This window comes from Cydia strobilella, chromosome 8 (assembly GCF_947568885.1).
Source record: "Cydia strobilella chromosome 8, ilCydStro3.1, whole genome shotgun sequence".
Taxonomy (NCBI): domain Eukaryota; kingdom Metazoa; phylum Arthropoda; class Insecta; order Lepidoptera; family Tortricidae; genus Cydia; species Cydia strobilella.
In genome coordinates this window covers 4,461,281-4,479,206 of record NC_086048.1, presented here as the reverse complement: position 1 = coordinate 4,479,206, position 17,926 = coordinate 4,461,281, and the positions used below count along the sequence as shown (strand labels likewise).

Sequence of the window (17,926 nt, the reverse complement as noted above, 5' to 3'; positions counted from 1 at the left end):
GCGAATCGCGGCGCAAAGCCGCGAACGCAAAGTGTGGCGGCAATTCGCAGACCTGCGAACTCAACTCCTCACCTCCTCACTCTCGGTTATGACCAAAGAGTAGTATAATATACTTTAAGGCCCCTCCACACTCATGCGCGAATCCCTGGGGGCCCTTAAGACGCAGGTTTAGACTTGAAACTTTTGATAGTTTTGATCTTTGTATGTATCAAGTATGTATCATCTAAAAAAAAATTTTTTTTTTCCAATTTATTTAGGAAAAAAATGAATGACTAATTTTATGTTTATTGTTATGTAATGGATCAAAAATTGCTCACTTCAATTAAACACTGCGCGTTGTTTGCCCTATTCCGCTCATGAATATAAAGTTCGCTCAACACTCGCGTTAACTAGACCTGTACCGCTGGCTATATTTTGACCCCTAGGTTATAAAAATATTAAAGTCAATTCTGTTTTCGCTTATGAATACTTTGTTAAGATGTAAATCTTACATTTTGTTTTGTGTCATATATATAATTTGCTTTTCTAGTAATTTGTTATTTTGTGGTAATTATTTTTTATTTTGAATTATCTTGGAGAAAAAAATATTCGAGAGAAAACATGTAACTGTGTTGCATTTAGGATAGTGTTTTTAGTGTGAAAACATAGTTTGTGTCAATTACGTCCACTGCAATCTGATACTATGTCATAATATTCTAAATGACACAAAAAAAAATTAGAGTTAAAAAAAATTACTTAGGTCGAATTTAATCGTTTAAATAGGTCCATTAAATGATTTTGTGTCTTATTAAGGCATAGCTTCATAAGATATTTGATGATTTTGTTGTAACAGGCTGTCACCGTTACAAAAGAATATTAAAGATATTAGAGTTTATATCTTATTAATTTGAAATGCGGGATAAATAAGATGTATGAATTTGTGTCACTTGCATCCACTGCATAAACAAATATTACAAAAATATTATTTGCGTTCAAACGAAGCTAGCGGGCGGTCTGAATGGGCAACGGAGGCCGTGCAGGGTGGGGCCGCGGCGTGACCTTGCCGTACGCAACGCATGTTTACTTCGCCTGTGCGCCAAATTAACGCAACTTATTCAAAGAAGTTACGCAAACAACACAACAACAAGCAAAAAGCAAGTAAAGAATGCGTCGAATTATCTTTTACCTATTTAAAACTCATAGATATTGTACAATGTCACCATTATGCAAAAGAACTGTAAGTACATGTTTGATTTGCGAGCGAGCTGGCAACATTGCGCAGGGAAATCTTAAAAATATCGCGTTTACGTGAACGCCACATACATTTGTGACAGTGATAGGGAAAAGGTACCAATAAAGTAAAATTTGGTTATTAATACCGTGACTTTCTTTCATTCTTTGATAAAAAAAATTGCTATTTATGCAACAAGTGCGGAAATCATCTTTACGCACGTGTATCATACAATGTTTTACTATGCATTGTGCGAGTAAATAAAAAAACATGTCATGGCAAATAAGTTTAATTATTAAAAGGAGTGTTTTAAATCGACACGAGTTGCGAATTACCTATTCGCACGTGTATCGTACGTTTTACAGTACATATGGCCCTTTAAACTTTCGACATATGCACGGTAAGTGCTCTTTTCCGCACTAGTGCGAGAAAGTAGCACCATATGTACTGTAAAAAAAAATTGAAAACAAAAAGCACTTGTGCGGAAAAACAGTACTTTCCGCACGATATGGCTCCGTAGGAAACGCACTTTTCGAGCACATGCATTGTAAAAAAATATATAGGACTGTATCTCCTAAACCATGCGTCGTAGCGCAAAAATAATAAAATTTTCGTTCCCCTTTATGTAACCCAAAAGTAATACATGAAAAATACAATGAAAAAAAAAAGAAACAAAATCTTTATAGGGCTGTATTAGCTGTATCTCCTATATCGTGCATCGTAGCGCAAAAATAATCAAATTTTCGCTCCCCTTTAAGAAGCCCCTAATTAAGATTTAAAAACGCAAAAAAGAAAAAAAAGAGGAAAAAATCTTTATAGGGCTGCATCTCCTAAACCGTGCATCGTAGCACAAAAATAATCAAATTTTCGTTCCCCTTAAGAAACCCTTAATTAAAACTTTTAAAAAAACCAGGAAAAAAAACTTTATAGAGCTATTAAAGCTATATATATAGATATAATATCTCCTAAACCGTGCGTGGTGGCGCAAAAATAATAAAAATTTCGTTCCCCTTTATGAAGCCCCAAAGTAATATACTAAAAACACAATGAAAAAAAAGAAAAAAAATAACAAAAAACTTTATAGGGCTGTATCTCCTACACCGTGCATCGTAGCGCAAAAATAATTAAAAAAATCCCTTTATGAAACCCCTAATTAAGATTGAAAAACGCAAAAAAGAAAAAGTGGAAAAAAATCATTTTAGGGCTGTATCTCCTAAACCGTGCGTCGTAGCGCAAAAATAATAAAATTTTCGATCCCCTTTACGGAACCCCAAAGTAATATACAAAAAACACAATGAAAAAAAAAACAAAAAAAACTTTATAGGGCTGTATCTCCTAAACCATGCGTCGTAGCGCAAAAATAATAAAATTTTCGTTCCCCTTTATGCAACCCATATTTTATATTTAAAAAAAAAACGCAAAATAAAAAAAAAAAAACATTATAGGGCTGTATCTCTTAAACCATGCGTCGTAGCGCAAAAATAATTTAAAAAACCCCTTTAAGAAACCCGTAATTAATACTTAAAAAAAAAACAAAAAAAAACCAGGAAAAAAAACTTTATAGAGCTGTATCTCCTAAACCGTGCGTGGTACCGCAAAAACAATAAAATTTTCGTTCCCCTTTATGCAACCCATAATTTATATTTTAAAAAACGCAAAATTTAAAAAAAAAAATTCTTTATAGGGCTGTATCTCCTAAACCATGTGTCGTAGCGCAAAAATAATAAAATTTTCGTTCCCCTTTATGAAACCCCAAAGTAATATACAAAAAACACAATGTAAAAAAGAAAAAAAGAAAAAAAAAACAATAAAAAAATCTTTATAGGGCTGTATCTCCTAAACCATGCGTCGTAGCGCAAAAATAATAAAATTTTCGTTCCCCTTTATGCAACCCATAATTTATATTTAAAAAAAAACGCAAAATTTAAAAAAAAAATCATTATAGGGCTGTATCTCTTAAACCATGCGTCGTAGCGCAAAAATAATTTAAAAAACCCCTTTAAGAAACCCGTAATTAATACTTAAAAAAAAAAACAAAAAAAAACCAGGAAAAAAAACTTTATAGAGCTGTATCTCCTAAACCGTGCGTGGTACCGCAAAAACAATAAAATTTTCGTTCCCCTTTATGCAACCCATAATTTATATTTAAAAAAACGGAAAATTTAAAAAAAAAATCTTTATAGGGCTGTATCTCCTAAACCATGCGTCGTAGCGCAAAAATAATAACATTTTCGTTCCCCTTTATGAAGCCCCAAAATAATATACAAAAACACAAGAAAAAGAAAGAAAAAAATAATAACAAAAAAACTTTATAGGGCTGTATCTCCTAAACCGTGCATCGTAGCGCAAAAATAATCAATATCCGTTCCCCTTTAAGAAGCCCCTAATTAAGATTTAAAAACGCAAAAAAGAAAAAGAGAAAAAAATCGTTTTAGGGCTGTATCTCCTAAACCGTGCGTCGTAGCGCAAAAATAATAAAATTTTCGTTCCCTTTTATGAAACCCCAAAGTAATAACAAAAAACGCAATGACAAAAAAAAGAAAAAAAAAACAACAAAAAAAACTTTAGGGATGTATCTCCTAAACTGTGCATGGTAGCGAAAAATTATCAAATTTTCGTTCCCCTTAAGAAGCCCTTAATTAAGATTTAGAAACGTAAAAAAGAAAAAGAAAAAAATCTATATAGGGCTGCATCTCCTAAACCGTGCGTCGTAGCGCAAAAATAATCAACTTTTCGGTCCCCTTTATGTAACCATTAGTTTATACAAAAAAAACGCAAAAAAAAGTGTTTTTTTTATAGGGCTTGATCTCCTAAACCATGCGTCGTAGCGCAAAAATAATTAAATTTTCGTTCCCCTTTATGAAACCCCAAAGTAATATACAAAAAACACAATGTAAAAAAGAAAAAAACAATAAAAAAAACTTTATAGGGCTGTATCTCCTAAACCGTGCGTCGTAGCACAAAAATAATCAAATTTTCTTTCCTCTTTATTCAACCCTTAATTTATATTTAAAAAAAAACGCTTTCACTAAACTGCTGTAACTCGGAAACTTATATTTATATTTATATTTATTCAACATTACATGTCATGTGAATTACAAAAGATGTTAGTTACAGGTAGTTGGTACATGACACCCTGATAGGGCACAAAATGCTAACAGATAGGTACTTACAATTCTAGCGAAAATCAAAATAATTAATATAATTTAAAGCTAAGATAGTTCATGCAAAGCAAAGGTATGTCAAAACAATATTAATTAAATTAAGAAGTTATACAATGCAATGTCATAATCTGATATTATAATTATTTTTAATATTTACATAATCATATTCATTCCTACTATATTTAACTTAACGGATTCCATTTCAACAAAGTGTCATCATTTAAAAATTCGTCAATTGAATAGTAAGACTTATCGGTGAGCAGCATTTTTAACTTATTTTTAAATATTTTGTCATTACTTTCCTGTTTCAATATTTTGGGTAGTTTTTGCTATGATGACGCATCTACAGTAAGGACCGTTTCTGTACATAGCTAATTTCGAGATTGGTAAGAAGTACTGGATTTAGAATCCACAAAGGGGACTTTACTAAATTATGACACATATTAAAGCCTGACCAGTAATATATGATCATTGTCAAGAGGGCGCTGTTCATTCTCATGTATAGGGTGACAGTTCAGTATAGTATGAAAAAATATTGTATTTAATGAACATCATCATCAATGTAATTAATGTTGCTTGCCACGCTTAAACATAACAAAAATCACAATAAATTGCGTCTTAAAATAAACTTAAAAAGTCTACTAAAAATCGAAACAAAAGTAATTTTTAAGTCGCTGTTGTGACATTGTCAATCAAAAGGTAGGTACCACTTTGTCGTTTACCATAAAGACGAAATTTGATTATATCTTTATACAAATAACCTGTCAGAGAAAGTGGTACCTTTTGATTAGGAACGTCACAAATGTTGGTCAGTATGAGGAGTGCAGCCTACAGTTTATTTTTAATTATATTTATATACCTACTACGGTAAGATTGATAAGACAATGTAATTATGCCTCCGAATGAAATAAATACACTGTATCGCAAAACTAAGTGGCGAGACAGCTCATAATGCCATCTCTTGGTTGGTCTTAACAAGGGTAAAGGAGATAGTATTAAGATCTCAGTCGCCAGCTGATATTGCGGCAAGTATAATAAGCACCCCACCCGCGTAGGTACCCTTCCCCGCGCACGCCCTTCTTGCTCAATTGAGTTTTATTTTGCCAGATAGTAAAAAAACCGTGGATCAAAATGACCCAAATTATGAATGATGTCTCAATGTGGTATTATAATATTGTAGACGTAAACTTAATAATATGAATTTTTTTTTGTGGCAGATACAGGGTGTTAATTAGAAAAAAATTTTTTTTAAATAAAAGCGGTGGATGAATTTGACACAGATTTGTTTGAATAACATATAACAATGTTCTGTAAAGTACAACACTTCACTTACCGACTCTAATATTTTTTTAGGCGTTTTAGGATCAATATTAGGTATTTATTAAATGCCATTATACCCGTGGATGAAAATGACACAAAATGCGTGTGTACGTCGGAAGCCACTTTGCCTTTACAGGGAAACAAAGAATTTAGTCTCGAATATTTTTTTTACAGAATGCTGATTGAAAAAAGAAATACCTAAATTTCTACCTAAGCAAATACCTAGGATGACACAAAATATTATTTTTAGGTTTAGTATATGGTCTGGAAACTATATATAAAAAATAAGCAACATTAATATTCTTATAACCCCAGAAGTTATTGGTACAGGTCTAAACGGCTTCGCGCCGTGATCATATATTCTTTGGCCGTGATTCGTGCATGAGTGTGGAGGACTCTTAAAAGCGAATAGTGGCAATTAGCTCCATGCATGAATTTATTTTTATTTTTGGATTCATAATTTATATCGTTGGAACACCGGAAATGATAAAAATACTTTTGTAAACCTTAACATAATTTTATTAAAAAATATTTAAAATGTTGAAAATTTTTGAGCAGTTGAAACGCTCATAATTTTTGGCGCGAATTCGACAGAGCGTGATGACGTCACACGTTGGGCGGCCCAACTGACGTTTGCTACTAATGACACTAATCTGTCGAACGCGTGACGTCACGTGGCGTTTCGAACGTTTCGCTCACTAGCTTTTCGCGGGCAAATTTTTGTACTTTTTATTTATAATTTTAAGTAATTAAATGGTAATTTAAAAACGGAAATGCATTTGTAACATGATATAACGGTAACAAACATCCGAATAAAACATATTTCGTTCAAATATAAACTTCATGCATGAGGCTAATTGTTTTCGAACAAATAATTATGCAGTATCCAAACGCAATTTTGACATATGTCATCTCGACCAAGATCAAGCCAGAAAAATAGAATTATAGGTTAAAACTGAATTACATAATTTCAAAGACATTCCTGGAAGAAACAAACATTTGTTATTATTTATTAAATATTGTACTTTAATGTTTGTAGAACAATCATAATGCTGAAGTACGTATCGGGCTTAAAATTCTCGTTAAACCTAACTAAGAATATTGTTCTATTCGCTCTTACTCCTGTTTTTAGGTTTGGAATCAAATCTGCTATCTTCGGCACAGCAGTTTATTACACGATCGACAAAGGTGTATGGCAGGACAGTAGCACCACTGCTGCATTATACGAAGATCTTGAAAAGGGGGCATCACCTTATGTTGGGGAGCTCAAGAAACAAATACCCTATGAGGTAAATATATATGCACCATTATGTACACATTCCAGGTTCTTAACACATTGATTGGACAGTACTTTCAATTAAGAGGTGTTAAGCTATATATATATATATATATTTAAACGCCTATGGGCGTAGTGACCTTCAAAGTGTTAATAAAAAGCTGTTTAAAATGATTTTAATGAAAATATTTTATTAGGTGTCCTTTCTACCTAATTATAGTTTTACCTAGTCGGCTCATAAGTTCTGTCATATACATAGTATCAAATAAAATCAAAAGTTCAAGTTTATTCCGTATAATTTGTACAGCATTTGAAAGCTTATAAACTAGAGAATCTAAATGTATAACATTTATTCAAAATGACCGCCATAATTATCTACACAGGCTTTGACGTCTTCGTGGCCAGTTGTCAATGGATTCACGCACCACTTTCATGTCGATATTGGCCACTGCCGTAGCAAGAGATTTTTTCAGCGAGTCTAGATTTGCATGAGGTTTTGAGCACACCTTTTCCTCGAAATACTGCCATATTTTATAGTCTAAAGGATTAAGATCTGGGCTAGAGGAGGGCCAATCTTCATGCCGTATAAAGTCGATTTTATTGGAGGCGAGCCAGGCTTGTGTAGACTTTGCCTTATGGGCTGGAGCAGAGTCCTGCTGGAAAACCCAATGCTGGTTTAGAAACATCGTATGGGATAGTGGTTTCACAATATTAGTCAACACCGTGTCTTGGTACACTTTGGCACTAGTTTTTACTCCTTTCTCACAAAAATGCATACTAGTGACGCCCGCATAAGAAACTCCCAGCCAAACCATCACAGATGAAGGGTGATGACCTCTTTGAATACGGGAAATGCTATTAGACGCTTCTTTACTATTGCGAGCGTACACTCTATCATTTTGTTTATTACAGTTTTCTTCTATGTCAAAAATTTTCTCGTCCGAAAACAGTATACAACGGTGCTTATTTTTAGTGTACTTCTTCAATAAAGCTTTAGATCTTTTAAGCCTTAAAGCTTTAAGCCGACCATTGAGAAGATGGCCAGTTTTTCGTTTATAAGCACGAAGTCTCAGGTCTTGATTAAGCACTCTTTTCACCGTGTTTTTGCTCAAACCCATCTGGAGGGCCATAACTTTTTGTTTCCTAGCGGGATTTCTGGCAATGCGTGCCCTAATTGCTTGTACAACCGCTGGAGTCCTAGCTGTACGTGGACGACCGCTTCTTTTCTTGTCATTTAAACTAGAGACCTCACTGTATCTTTCTATGGTACAATACACAAATCTTAGAGAGAATTTTAAATTTTCAAATAGCTTAAAAATTTTAGTCGGCGAGTGACCACAACGATATAGTGCAATTATTGCGGTTATCTTTAAGCGTCCACTCCATGTTGAAGAAAACAGAAAATTGCAAAATTATACTACTCAAATATTTAATAAAGATTCGAAATTCAAATGCAGAACGGTTTTTGTTTTAGGAGTTCCAAATTTAAATTTTAAAGGCCAGTGACAGAACTTATGAGCCGACTAGGTAGCTATGTTAAAATTATTTTATCGCCTTTTTAAACTGAGTATTTTGTTACCATGACTTATTGTTCGTGAAATTTAATACATATTTTTTGATTCAGTCCTAAAATATTAATATACTAATTATGATTATGTTTTCAGCTACCTCCACTTCCATCCAATGATAGATTGTCATATCTATTTAAATATTACTGGAATAGTGGAGTAAAAGCGACATTCAGGTTTCTTGTGGATCTCCCTGAGCATGTTTCTGATTTAACTGTGAAGACAATTGACATGGTGTCCGCCTCTTTGGATTCAGCCGAAGAAAGCGCAAACCTTACTCAAGCAAAAGTTAAATGAAAATGTCTGTAGGCCACAGTAAAAAAATATCTATTATTTATTAAACATGTAAAACAGTTTTTTTGCCCAAATAGGTATCTTTTACTATTACATCTTCAATAAACCTAAAAAAAAAACAAGTTTCTTTTGGCAACAACTTCCAGCACTTGTAGCATGATATCATTACATTACAATCCCATCCCATCTCATTACAAGCAACAAGTCATTTAATTTTATATTATTAGCAGGGATAGTGGTATGATATAAGTGATCATGCTAGCTAGTCAGAGCCATAGATTAGTATATGTTATTACTGTAAGTCAGAGCAGTAACGCCATTATTTCACCGATGCGGATCCGCATGCCACTATGGTGTGTGAGCGAGATGCAGCTATTTGACACCAGACTGATGTACAGATCCGAATCCAACGTGAAGCTAAAACTGGACGGAAAATTTTAGTCACTTATGTATCATGAAATTCATGAGAACAATGGTGCTTTGTCCTTCTTATGTTTTAGTGGCAGATAAATCCCATCATATTCGGATGTATTCCCATTTGTTCCTGCCTCATTTATGGCTGCAGTCACGTGGGATGGGGACAGATATTCGGCTTGTAAAAATAGAAATATTTCTACTCAGAATCGCGAGGTTTTTCATTTTTACTGAGAAAAAGTGTCCCCAAAATTTTTGGTCCATTTGGTTACGGTTTTCAGTACAACCTTCTATGACCGCAACAAAACGGACAATTTTTTTTTATTAATTTTGATATAATTTTATTCCGTAGACTAAAATTATGTTTCATGTGTATGACATGACATTTCTTAGTACTAGAACGTAGTGATTATATGCTCTTTGCTTAGTACCACATGAAATGTCATTTTAGTCTACGGAATAAAAAAACCAGAATATAGGTACGGGTTTGATAAATAAAAAACGTTTGTTAAAAAACAGCCCACAATGTGGCACAGTTTGATTTATTCCTTTCTCACAAGTGTCACACAACTGGATAACTTAACATTCCTAGCAGAGACAGCCCGGTCACAGAACACGAACATCGAGATTGAATGGGTTACAATTTATTCATAGTGAGAACGGATTTGTGCACAAAAAAGTGATCAATCAAATAACATCACTAAGGAATGGTTGTCAAATGTATGTAGTCTGCTTTCACATTATGCTCCGTTTTTATTATGTAGGTGTTAAGTATGTACAAAGCATTCATCTATCAAAGACGTCACAAAATCGTAGCTACAAAAAATTTTGGAATGAAATACAAAAAGGAGTGCTCTATTGTCTTGTAGGATATGATAGGTCATTACTAGTCGTTAGTTTCTTAGAGAAAACACCTAGATGAACAATAATTACGATAACAATTTCATACACACATTTATAATTTCATTAACATCAATCTGTGGAGGGGTTTACGATGATAGTATCAATTTGAGAAATCTAAGCTTGAATGAAGTCTGTAGAGTCCTTAGAGGGTAATGCGATAGCTGTTGATTTCAAATAGATTTCTTCAAAGGAATTAGATGGTTGCTAGGCAACGGTTTCGACTTCCATAGGTTCCTCGGCAGTCTTCTTTTTCTTCTTCTTATTGGCTTTCGCAGAGGAGTTCAGGAGGGACTGTAGACAAAAAAAATAATAAGAAGAGGCAATATGAATTTACTTATTTATAATTTTTATAACATTATAAGTTAATAGGACGGAAATGTCGTAATGTTACGAAACAACGTGTTAATAATTAACATATTGGCTCAAGTATTACATTATAATGTACCCTGGGCTTGTAACAAACGCACAGATTTACAATGTGGTCTGGAAAGATTTCAGGGAACACAAAATAAATCACGTGAATAGAGAGCGCGATATTTTTACATCGTTTTCAACATATAGGAGATTTATTTTATTTTTGTATTTGCCTGCAATGTCTACATCGTTTTCAACATATAGGAGATTTATTTTATTTTTGTATTTGCCTGCAATGTCTTACACACAATGTCAAAGCGCGCAGAAAGTAGAGATTAATTTTGTATTACAAAAAAATATTGCAGAACGTCAAATTAATTTTAAAGCAGTATAAATAAAAAATAGGATCCTATGAACCTCTATTGCATTCTTTCTGGCTACAGGAACTGAGGTAAAAATCAAATGTCACCCCCTGAAAGTCTTTTCACTCTAGTTTCAAAACTTATATTTTGGTATTTCACGCCGCCATTAGCTGACATTTAGTAACGTTATTACAAGTAGATAAGGTTTAGTTTTGTTCGGCAAGCAGTAAGCACTGACCTGGAGCTCGGGGTCCTTGACCGCGCGCTCGCTCTTGCAGCCGGCCTTGTCGAAGGGCAGGCCGGTGATGCGGTGCGTGCCGCCCGGCAGCAGCAGCGCCGTGAACTTGAACTGCGCCACCAGCTCGCCGGGCCGCTCGTACAGGACCTAATGCATTCATAAAAATCCCTGTCACTATTAATATGTATTAAGTGGAAGTCGGGGTGCATTTCACAAAGCTGTAAGTTACCATTTTACAAGTCTAAAGCGTCAGTGTTACAACCAAAATACCCCTCGCCATTTGTCAAGCGCATGTCAAACGCCGTTTTACACCTGTTAACTTGTGAAGCTTATAAAATGGGGTAGATAATTAAAAGACTTCAACTTTGGTATTCCAAAAATTAAACAAAATGAAAGTAAATAAGAAAATAATGCTCAAAACTAGTGACATTGCAGTTATATTTAAGACAGGGTTCGAAAGAATAATTATCAATTATAATTATCTTGATAATTATCGTTATTTTTATACCTGATAATCATCGATTCGATAATAACCTAATACAAAGATTCTAAGATGTGATTTTAAAATTTACTAAAGAATTTAAAGAAAATAAATATAGTACCATCCATACCTGGGATAATTATCAAAGACTATAATTATCTGGATAATTTCGAACCCTGATTTAAGAGCTATTTAAAATATGGGTTTGTGAAGCGTCCCATCTTTATTGCACTAGAATGTCGTAATGTTACGAAACAATGTGTTAATAGATAACAAATTGGCTCAAGTATTACATTATAATATACCCTGGGCTTGTACCAAACGCACAGATTTACTATGTGGCCTGGAAAGATTTCAGGGAAATAGGCGGGTGCATACAGAACCAGCCGCCTCGCGAGGAAATTGCGGCGCGAAACAGCTCGGTCCGTGTAGACGTGCCGAAGCACGGCACAGAATGGCATGTTGTACGTTGTATTCGCAAAAACAAATACAGTAATAGAACTGATAATGAAAACTTTTGGTCTTTGAAGTCTTAATTCAAAATGTGATGTTAACCTGGAAAGGCTCGATAAGTTTGTGGTTGACGCACTCGACGACACCTAATCTCGCGCTGGTCTCCTTGTCGAAGCTCCTGAGGTTGAACGGCATGGACCCGTGCTTATTGCGTACCTACAAACATATTACAATACTGTTATATTCATTCTGTTCAATAATAATAAATTGCCAAAGTACTTGACGTAGTTTTTTTTTTATTACAAAAAGGCAAGCATTTGACCGCAATCTTACCTGATGGTAAGTGCCGATGCAGTCTAGGATGGATCATGCTTACCTAAAAGATGTCTATTCACTCTCGATTTAAAAAGATCCAAGTTATAGTGGACTGTGAATAGATTTGCAGGTAGTGAATTCCAGTTTAGTTTAGGGAAGAGGGTTCAAAGTGTTCAATCAATTTGACCTTTTTTTATAAAGGCATTTATCATTTATATCAGAATTATTTTCCAATGAGCTACGTCTGTAATTTTAATTTTAACCTAAAGAAGATAAATGTCGCTAATAGTAAAAATAAAATACACATTTAAATAAATTAAAAACTATATACAAAATTGGTCACCTATAGAATTACATTTTATTATAACCTTCATACTTTAATGGCAAGCTTATCCCTACTAACGATCTCTTTTCAATGACTTTTGACCAATAGAAGTTAAAGAACATCTGGGCTCAGTTTTTTGTAAGAAACACAAATTATATTACGATACAAAGTGTAATTAACTAATTACTCATAGCACATAAAAAAACAACAGGTCACTAACCTCACTGTAGAACATTCTAGATGCCTTCAGTTTCAACTGATATATCTCCTCGGTCTTCTTGTATATCGTACACCGCGTGTCCATTTCACGACCCTGTAATAAAAAAAAATGGTTGAGTGTCGTGGAACACGTTGGAACGAAGTTAAGAAAGGCGGGTGACGCGTTAGAACACGTCACGTTACGTCACTAGAGTTCTAGTTCATGTTCTTCGTGTCCGTGTGCCTCATCCTCATTTTCATTCTCATAAGTCTCAATAAATATTTCTCAATAGTATGGTCCGTAGCGCATAGCTCGCGTTATTATGTTGCTGCTGCTGTTATGTTGTGTTGCTGTTGTTATGTTGCCTACAAAGGTGCGTATATTTACGAACCTTCTTGCATTCAATTCAAGGTCGATGATGGATGAAGATGAAATTGTTTTTTTCTTGTTTCGGATTCTACCATTACAAAATCATTTTCTGTGCAAAAACTATTACTATAAGAATTATTATGTGCTCAATACTACTTGATATTTTACCTAAGATCCATATAAGGTCTGTTAATAACTAACATTGTATTGTATTTGTATGTATAAGTAAACCCAGAAACAATAAGTGTTTCCCGGTAGAAATTATACAGTTATTTTGCCCTGAGAACTGCCAAGCATATCATTGTTGACATACTTGGAAAGAATTCAGGGACTAATTGTTTTTGCCTTGTTTTTTTTTTATAATAAAACTTAGGTTGTTAGGAAATGGCATGTACACTAAAGTAATATAGTAAATTCATATCAGTATTATAGTTGAGAGGTTTATACATGCATATGATCAGGTTGATGATGAAATGAAACGGTCCTATATCGATCGAATGTCAAAGAAATAGGACAATAATCACAAAGTTCTTAGTAGTAGGGGTGGAAACTGTAAGTAACGTTTAAAATTATAGCTTGAACTTGTCAGTTGAAGTAGATGTGCGACTACAGCCCTGTGCAGCCAGCATCAAATAGATAGTGGTGGCAATATGCCAGTAATAAAGGTGTGTTGCGCATTTACGATATATTTGGCCACCTCAATCTCTGTTTGTTTGGTTATGTTTGATGCTGACTATATTTTTTTTCTCTATAATAAAATAAAAAAAACTTACAACACCCTCTCCCGTGGAAACCAGGACATCCATGGCGTACACGTCATAGGTCTCAAGTGTGCACTTCTCATGCTCCTTGCGCTGCGCTTCCGAGGGGTTCTGAATGATGCTCTTCTCTCCGTCGATGCGGAACTGTTTCAGCTGGTGCGACAGCATGCCCTCTACGGGCTTGCAGCCAAATTCTGCTGAGATCTTCTGGACAGCATCAGTTACCGCGTAATTCTGGAATGATAGTTCATTGTTAGGAAGTCTAATGGTGTATTGATGTTCCATAATCGCCGGAAGACCAGCGCTGACTTTAGGGTTAGCATTATGCTGAGGGGGGACCATTTCGTGGTAAACTATATACTTTTTGTTTTAAATATACTTTTTCTTTGTAATACATATATAATATACATATATAATGAAATGTAGTTTGCCATGAATAAATGAATTATTCTATTCACCAACTTACATTACATAGGTATGTGAAGTTTCAGCTGAATCAAATACTGGGAAGTGGGACTAATTTAGAGATTTGACCTGAACATGCATACATACAAACATTACAAGTTAAAGGAATCTGAACTTTATTATGTGTAAAGGAATCATTTGCTGTTTTCGTCTGCATAATACATAAGCTTTAGATCATGACCTTTTAAATGAGATCCCTTTGAGGTCAATTAATTCCATTGTATTGTATGTATAAGTAAACCAAGATACAATAATTATTTCCCGGTAGAAATTATACAGTTCCTGTCCCCTGAGAACTGCCAAGCATGTCATTGTCGACATACTTGGAAAGAATTCAGGGACTAATTATTTTTAATTTGTGACACCCTTATAATTTATAATCAGTTCACAATACAGTATAGTATTGTTTATTATAATTTAGTTTTTTTTTACATTTAGCTACTAGTTTCACCAGTACCAGAAGTTTATTACATACAATCTGATTATGGCTAAGAATGCCGTTGGTAGATGAAAGTAAAAAAAATAAAAATTAGTTACCAGTGTGGCCTACAAAAAACTATATAATTGCATAAAACTCAGGTAAACCTAAACGAGAAACTATAGGTGCAACTGAACTAACAATTTATGCATTGCATGTCTCTGCAAGTGCTGCATAAATTGTAAACATTAAAAATATTTTTCAAGATCACGTAGGTAGGTACATTACGTGTAGGTATTGCATAACAAATGCTTTGTAGTTAATTTCTGAGTAGGTATTTATAAAATGTACAATGTGTGTGGTTTAACTATTTACTAAAAATTAAAAGGAATGTTTTGCTTAGTTTTCACGTAAACTCCAGTATCCAACTTCTATGCTAGAAAACTTTAGTGTAATGGCTGAACGGGTTTTATTTGCAGTAAAAAGTTACAATAAAAATAAAATATGTTGACAAAAGACCACCAGCTGTGTACACAAAAACTCATTACTATGGACTACACATCTGCCTACATGGCAGTTCATTGACCTTAACTGAATTAACAATAGGATATTGGTAGTGAAACTATTCTTTGCAATTATTATAATGTAGCCAATGGCCATAGCTAATTAATGTGACATTATATTAAATATGAAATATATGAAAACGGATTATATCGCGTATATTGAATCAAGGGTTATGTTTGTCAGGGCAAACATTGTCAACTTAAGGGTTTAGAATTTTGGCATGTTTAAATTTAATAGAGATAATTTCATTTCTAATTGGAAAACTTCCAAGAAGTAGAGCTAGAGTATAAACATTTAAAGTTATCCCATTTTAGTGCCATGTTGTTGTTTTGGGTCTCAGAAATTGCGCCGGCCAAGTGCGAGTCGGACTCGCGCACGAAGGGTTCCGTACCATTACGCAAAAAAACGGCAAAAGATCACGTTTGTTGTATGGGAGCCCCACTTAAATACTTATTTTATTCTGATTTTAGTATTTGTTGTTATAGAGCAACAGAAATACATCATCTGTGAAAATTTCAACTCTCTAGCTATCACAGTTCATGAGATACAGCCTGGTGACAGACAGACAGCGGAGTCTTGGTAATAGGGTCCCATTTTTACCCTTTGGGTACGGAACCCTAAAAATGTACTTTAAACTTGCCTACAATGCTAAACATTGCCATGGGTATAATAAATTTGAAAATATTACCTCATTGTCTGGTCGTAGCAATCTCAAAGCAGCTTCACTTGCATAATGAGCAGCTAGGAGAACATCCGCGGCACGGCCAGTCACCTCACCAACTCCCACGCAGACGGTGTGTGCCACTACTGCAATGAAGCCCTCTATGTGTGCACCCAAATCTCTGTGAAATAATGAGTTATTCAATTACAATTTATTCACCAAATGAATCAACTAGTTTTAAAGATTGTAAGAATTGTTTCCACAAATTTTAATCCATCAAATCCCACCATGCTTCGCCCATATAGCACGAAATCCCAAACAATAGTGCTATCTCTGTCACTCTTTACTCTATGCGCGAAGGCCAGGAACATATAACAGCAGCTGCACCACCTTCAGGTACTTGGAGGCCTTTGTGTCTAATTTTTACTTTTCATTTTTTTGCTATTACAGTTAAATTCTAACATAAAGTTTGCTAGATAGAAAAATTAGACATATCATCTTAAAGGCCCTGATGAGTAGCACCATAAGGGGTAATCCATTAATTACGTCACACGAATTTCTAGGTTTTTTGACCCCTCCTTGTCACACTTGGTCACATTTGTCAAACCCCTCCCCCTGGTGTGATGTCACATGTTTAGCAATTTTGATTTCAACAAAATTGGCAATTCGAATCAGGTATTATTGATTATTGTCACATTTGGATCATGATTATGATGATAACTTGCAAAAGTTTATTTATTTATTTAATCTTTATTGCAACATACATAAAGGTACAAATGCCTTGCGGACTTAATGCCTTAAGGCATTCTCTACCAGTCAACCAATAGCTTAAACCAGAAAGATAGGTGCAGTGCTAAAATGAATTTGTAACCAAGACTATATATATATATGACTATAAAATAAACTACATTAATAAACTTACTCAAATAAAAGTGGTGTTTTTTAGAGATTTGCATTAAAAGTTCATTTTAATTAAAGTGTACATACATATTACCATTCTGTAATAACAGAATGTAAATTAATCTAAGATATTTGTGTAGATTGCCACAACTTATATTCTTAAAATAAAGTTGTTTGCTGAATATTTCATAATCACACTGGTAAGTTGTAATTAGGCAATATGATTAGAAATCCTTATCGAAGCAATTATTATTAATATGTATCAAAAGAAGCCAACTTACACTTTCACCAAATCACCCTGTTTCAGAATGTAGTCAGTTTCACTAGGGATGGGTGAGAAGTGACATATACAGTTGTTTACCGACACGCATGTTGGGAATGCGATGCCTTTTTTGGAGTCTTTCTCCTTCTTGAACACCTTTGAGGTCTCATCAAGGATAGTCTTGTCTCCGAACTCGCAAATCTCTCGCGCAGACGCGTCCGGCACGCATTTTGCAAGAACTTGCTCTAGAACACCTGCAAGAGACCAAAAGGGCTTAGTACTAATAAGAGATTAAGTCAGGAATGTGCCAAGAACCTTAACGATCTCGACGGACTCGGCAAATTGCCCGCATGGCGATGACATGACACGCGTCGGTTTCAACCACTCGAGCACCCATAGCACAATCGAGGGTCCCAGTAACATTCCACAGAAAACTTCACTGCACGATCAACTTACGGTTCACAATTTGTCCGGCAAGTTTATACTTGGTCACAACCAAGTCCTCTGCGATCGTTTTTTCCACTTCTTTATCGTCAGCCATTTCCCAAAACTGTGGTTAGGTTTGTGGTTTGTGTAGTGTAGATGTCAGTCACGTGACTCGGATATGAAATCACAATGGCGGGTAAAATCCGGAATGAAAATAACCAAAT

General features: G+C 34.6%; 3 protein-coding genes across 4 annotated transcripts in view; 2 read left to right on the top strand and 1 right to left on the bottom strand.

Annotated features, from left to right (window-relative positions):
* The window catches only part of LOC134743507 (cytoplasmic dynein 1 intermediate chain), a 126,151-nt gene that overhangs the window by 84,045 nt on the left and 24,180 nt on the right, over positions 1-17,926 (top strand). The window lies entirely within an intron of this gene.
* On the top strand, positions 6,593-8,891 carry LOC134743525 (MICOS complex subunit MIC13 homolog QIL1). Its single transcript, XM_063677015.1, has 3 exons — positions 6,593-6,751; positions 6,827-6,983; positions 8,635-8,891. Exons 1-3 carry the CDS (start codon positions 6,744-6,746, stop codon positions 8,833-8,835), a joined length of 366 nt encoding a protein of 121 aa, XP_063533085.1. The 5' UTR covers positions 6,593-6,743; the 3' UTR covers positions 8,836-8,891.
* On the bottom strand, positions 9,751-17,924 carry LOC134743517 (proliferation-associated protein 2G4). The gene is made up of 8 exons (XM_063677003.1): positions 17,733-17,924; positions 17,296-17,530; positions 16,142-16,295; positions 14,019-14,240; positions 12,898-12,990; positions 12,140-12,253; positions 11,104-11,250; positions 9,751-10,440 (listed from the first exon to the last, which is right to left on the bottom strand). Exons 1-8 carry the CDS (start codon positions 17,815-17,817, stop codon positions 10,354-10,356), a joined length of 1,137 nt encoding a protein of 378 aa, XP_063533073.1. The 5' UTR covers positions 17,818-17,924; the 3' UTR covers positions 9,751-10,353.

Bases quoted from the DNA above. Each gene is read 5' to 3' on its own strand.
- LOC134743525 (XM_063677015.1), top strand. The intron at 6,984-8,634 runs GTAAATATATAT...TTATGTTTTCAG, and splicing joins AGAAACAAATACCCTATGAG to CTACCTCCACTTCCATCCAA.
- LOC134743517 (XM_063677003.1), bottom strand. From the start codon at position 17,817: ATGGCTGACGATAAAGAAGTGGAAAAAACGATCGCAGAGGACTTGGTT. The intron at 12,991-14,018 runs GTAAGTTTTTTT...TTTTTATTACAG, and splicing joins TTTCCACGGGAGAGGGTGTT to GGTCGTGAAATGGACACGCG. The intron at 10,441-11,103 runs GTCAGTGCTTAC...TTTTGTCTACAG, and splicing joins TCAAGGACCCCGAGCTCCAG to TCCCTCCTGAACTCCTCTGC.